Source organism: Rosa chinensis, chromosome 3, assembly GCF_002994745.2.
Source record: "Rosa chinensis cultivar Old Blush chromosome 3, RchiOBHm-V2, whole genome shotgun sequence".
In the NCBI taxonomy this organism is placed as follows: domain Eukaryota; kingdom Viridiplantae; phylum Streptophyta; class Magnoliopsida; order Rosales; family Rosaceae; genus Rosa; species Rosa chinensis.
The window spans coordinates 34,415,979-34,420,414 of NC_037090.1; the positions used below are offsets into that span (position 1 = coordinate 34,415,979).

Sequence of the window (4,436 nt, forward strand, 5' to 3'; positions counted from 1 at the left end):
TGATAATTATAGAATTTAACTAGCTAAAAATTGAAATTTATAAACTACCCTAGCCGCCGCTACCGCCGCCCACAGTGGCGGCACCGCCGCCACCATCTCCGATGGCCACCAAAATTTGACAGTAGCACCTTCTCAACACACTGATTCAACTTCTCAACTACAACATTCCCAAATAACAATTAAAAACGGCCGAAATCGATCAATGAACAAAAACCCAGAAATCCTCAAGAACCCTAGAATTTCAATTCGTCGATTCGGCATCTACACAACAAATCGTGATACAAGGCCATAGGGGAAATGATCAGTGATGAAAACCGAACCTTCGACGGCGAGATGGGGACCGGAGGTGGCCGGAATCGCCGGGAATCGGCAAAAGTCCCAAACTGCAGCCGGAGTGGTTTAGGCTTCGATCCGTGGTTTTCCGGCCAAATCGTGGAAAACCAAGGCTGCTGGGGTGCTCGGAGGGAGGAGGCGCTCCTCTGGTGACCGGTGGCATGCCCTGTGGTGGCCGGAATCGCCGGAAATCGGAGGGGGGGGGGAGGAGGCCGAACCGGAGAAGAGAGAGCTCGGGGGAAGAGGAGAGAGAAAGAGCTGGGGTGGTTTCCGGAAATGGAAACCTACCCGGGTAAATTTCTATTTTAATCAAAATTTTACCATGAACAGTAACTTCCTTATTTCGCTCATAACATTCCCATACGAGCTCCGATTTTTACGTACCACATATGCACGCGCTCGGTTTAACGTCCTCTACAACTTCCATGAAAAATATTTTCTCAAATTTTGACCCGAACAAAAAGTCAACTTTTAGGGCCACTAAAAGTACTAAACCGAAAGTAAACGTGAAAGTAAAGGTCGTTTACCGTCCAAATGACTAGTAAACACGTGGATTTAGGTTCGGGACGTTACAATAGAGGTTTGTAAAGTTTCTGTCTCTGTAGGAAAATTTTATAAAGAAGAGATTACTTGTCATGTGATTGCCATGGACGACACTAATGTGCTTTTTGGAAGACTATGGCATGAAAGCGTCAAAGGTCGTTATTGCAAAGACAACACGTATTTATTTAGGTGGGAGTCGCACAAAATTAAAATCAAGCCTGGAAGAAAGAACATCAAGAATGATCATCCTGAGGTGTGTGAAAAGAAACATGAAGAAGCCACTTTGAAGATTGAAGAGAAACTCATCAAAGACAAGGAAGCTGATTCATTCATCACATCGATATCCATGTCATACATGCACAATTGTGTTCAAGATTAACCCAAGGAGAAGTCGATGCCCATTCCTTTTCAAGTGGAGGAGTTCAAGTTTCAAGATGCTTATTCTAAACTTGTCTACGGTATTGGATTCATGGTGATATCTTTTAATTTTGAGAATATTAAAGTTGATGGCTTATCATGTTTTATTCCTACTAATGATCAAGCTGCATTCAAGAGGAACTCGAGGTCGAGTTCTTTTCAAGTGGAGGAGACTGATGTAGGACAAAGTTTTAGCCAATTTCAACAAAGAATCTAGAAAAGAAAGAAGTGTCTTCACATTAAGAAGAATAATTTGAATATGGGAAATTGGTATTCAAATAGGCTTCTTAATGATGGAATTAATCATAAATTACTATTTTGGATATATCGGGATTCTTAAGCAAAATCTTGGTTGGGATTCCAATTACATATTTGCGTAATATTCTTTAGTATCTAGGATTCTATTTCTGATTTTTATTTAAGGAGGTTTAATTAGGTTTCCTAGTTTTAGTCTATAATAAATTGTTCTTTTTGTTTTCTTGTTGTATTAGGTTTATGCTATGTGCCCTATATAAGGCACCCCTTAGATTATAATTTTCATTCAAGTTATCAATAAAAAAACCAAATATTAGAGAAGTTTCTCTGTATTTCTTACGGTTGTGCCCGTAACTCCTAGTGGATTCTAGCTCATCTCATATGGCTTTCGATGCTTGACGGAGTCTCTTGCTATCGTGTTCACGCTTCCTGCATCATGGAGGTAGACGCCCAACTATTGATACGAGAGAAGATAAAGCAGTAAATCCGATGACAATCACATTTTCTCCATGACATTGTGAAATCTAGTAAATTAAAGCACTCAAAGTTGTCAAAATACAATTCGAAATGATGCGAGTATGAATATAAGTTGTTGGTGAAGATAAATGACTACATTAGGCTTGGAAAGATAAACGAAGGGCAAAGTTCTTCGGAATATATCTTCAAAATAAAGTTGGTGAGCATTAGGATGGTATTAATCTGATCAACCTTTGGAAGTACAATGACTCCCCAGTTGCACATGAGAAATGAACATTAATATTGAAGTTGTTCGACCCAAGGCATGCACTATCAAGATCCATAATTTATCGGCTGTCCATTCTTAATTCGGCAAAGGAACACTAATAAGAGCCATATTTTCCTCGTCCGTAACCATAGAGTCTCTATTTTTTAAAAAAATTAAATAAAGAATTAAGCGATATTAGTTCCTCTGCGATAGCTAATTTGGGGTGACTGGCACCCACTCACAATCTCGAAAGAAAGGGGGCCATCGCAACCGGGAATCCACCGCCCATCCCTCTATTTTATGTTATTAATAAAAGAAAAGAAAATACAAGAAGTGAGAGGGGGACATGAACCAAAACATTTATTGTACTCAAAGTGAAGTAAAGTACTCAAAGTGAGCACTAAGCAATAGTTACAAACTGATGGATAGAAGAAGGACATGCAGTAACCATGCAAATATATGTGACCACGCAGCAACCACATATATGGAACACACCTATAGTTCATCAGCAACCATGCAGCAGAAACCACCATAACCCAAGCCCACCTTTTCATGAAGTCTATCAAGCACCATAGAATTAGCTAATACGGAAATTCGGTAAACCTTGCAAATTGTGAACAAAGGCAACCGAAGCACAAGGAGGGCAAGAGTCCCACCAATAATGCCCCTCATGATCCACCCCATAGGCAGAGTCTCTATGCTTAGCAAATCCATAGATAATCCATAACATATATGAGTCTAAATGGAATAAGCTAGGGTAAGTCACCGGTTAAGGATCGACCTGATGATCACCATCCTTTCTGAATTCCCTATTAATTTGGCTCTCCGATTATCTGTTAATTATTTGGTATTTTTCGGAATCAATCAACAAGTATATATAGAGCCTCCTTTGCGTGTGGTTTACTCGATCTAGAGATTAATTAGTTTTCCATAAGAAGGTCACAGCGTCGGAGATTAATTCGAACAACAAAACAAAATGAATATTCATATTTCTGCCAAAAAGTTGGTTTTGTTGGTACCACAGTTCCCTTCCACCAACATATTTATTGAGCGCCAGCCGTTAATTCCCCAGAAATTACAGACCAGAGCCAGAAGACTTATAAGTAGACAAGCTATGCGTACGCACAGTAAATTTCTGATGCAAGTAAATTATCTAATTAAATTTATCACTTAACAATATCACCAGGATAGTTTTCACACAAATAATTAAAGGGACCAAGCTCTGTTGTGAACTGTTGGCATGAGATCGAGCATCTATGCACGAACCTGAACTTTAGAAACAAGCTTCTATATTTATAAATCACATCACAAAAGATTAAACAGCAAGAATAAATAAAAAGTAAATTAAAAGAAGCAAAGAATACTATTCTTTAATTACAGAAATGAATGAGTGACTACTCATCAGAATCTGCCAATGCCTTAACCATCATCTGCATGAGCGTGACTCTACTTTGCAAAGACAAAATGTAATCAGCTGTCTCCCTGAATAATCCGTCCAAACCCCCAACGGATTTGGAATCACTATTCGGAATCAGTCTCTTCAAGGTTCTCACCCTTCTTCGGATCCCATTGTTTTCCCTTCTTGCTCCAAATTGGAGGCTTCTCCTTCTCTTCTTCAGAATCCTTTTACCATCTGCTCTCTTCTTGTTCTTCAAAACCACTCCACTTTTCTTGGTGGTGGTCGTCATCACCCTCTGTCTTGTTCCTTGAAGAACATTGTTCCACAACGCCCCATCTGAGTAGGACTTTTCCTCATGTTCTTGGACCATACTCTTCAAATTAAGGGAAACAAAGAGGGGATGCTGATGAGAAGCCATGATTAAAAACTTGACTTCAAGCAAGAACTAAATATCCTTTTTTGCCTTGCTAATTCAAGTGCCAAATTCGGTTGTGAATGTGATAGAAACAAAACCCTGTATCAGAAATGGAAGGATGAGGTGGGATTTATATGGAAGGTTTGGGTTGGCGGCCATTAAGGATTAGAGTAGGGCCCACAGGACAATTTCACAGAAGGCCTCCAAGGGAATTGGGGAATAATTCAATCGGATGGTGCCAAGTGTACCGTAGTTACTTTGGGGCATGTTCTCCACATGGAACCACATGATTCTTCTTCTTATACAGAAGACCTAATTGAAGCTATCCCCCTATTAAGCTTTAAATTCCA

The 4,436-nt window shown here is 39.7% G+C and overlaps 1 protein-coding gene across 1 annotated transcript; it reads right to left on the reverse strand.

The window, feature by feature from the left end:
- Nucleotides 1-3,391: 3,391 nt before the first annotated feature.
- Nucleotides 3,392-4,197, reverse strand: LOC112192258 (transcription factor UPBEAT1). Its single transcript, XM_024331913.2, has one exon. The coding sequence runs from the start codon at nt 4,087-4,089 to the stop codon at nt 3,667-3,669; it is 423 nt and encodes a 140-aa protein (XP_024187681.1). The 5' UTR covers nt 4,090-4,197; the 3' UTR covers nt 3,392-3,666.
- Nucleotides 4,198-4,436: the final 239 nt, after the last annotated feature.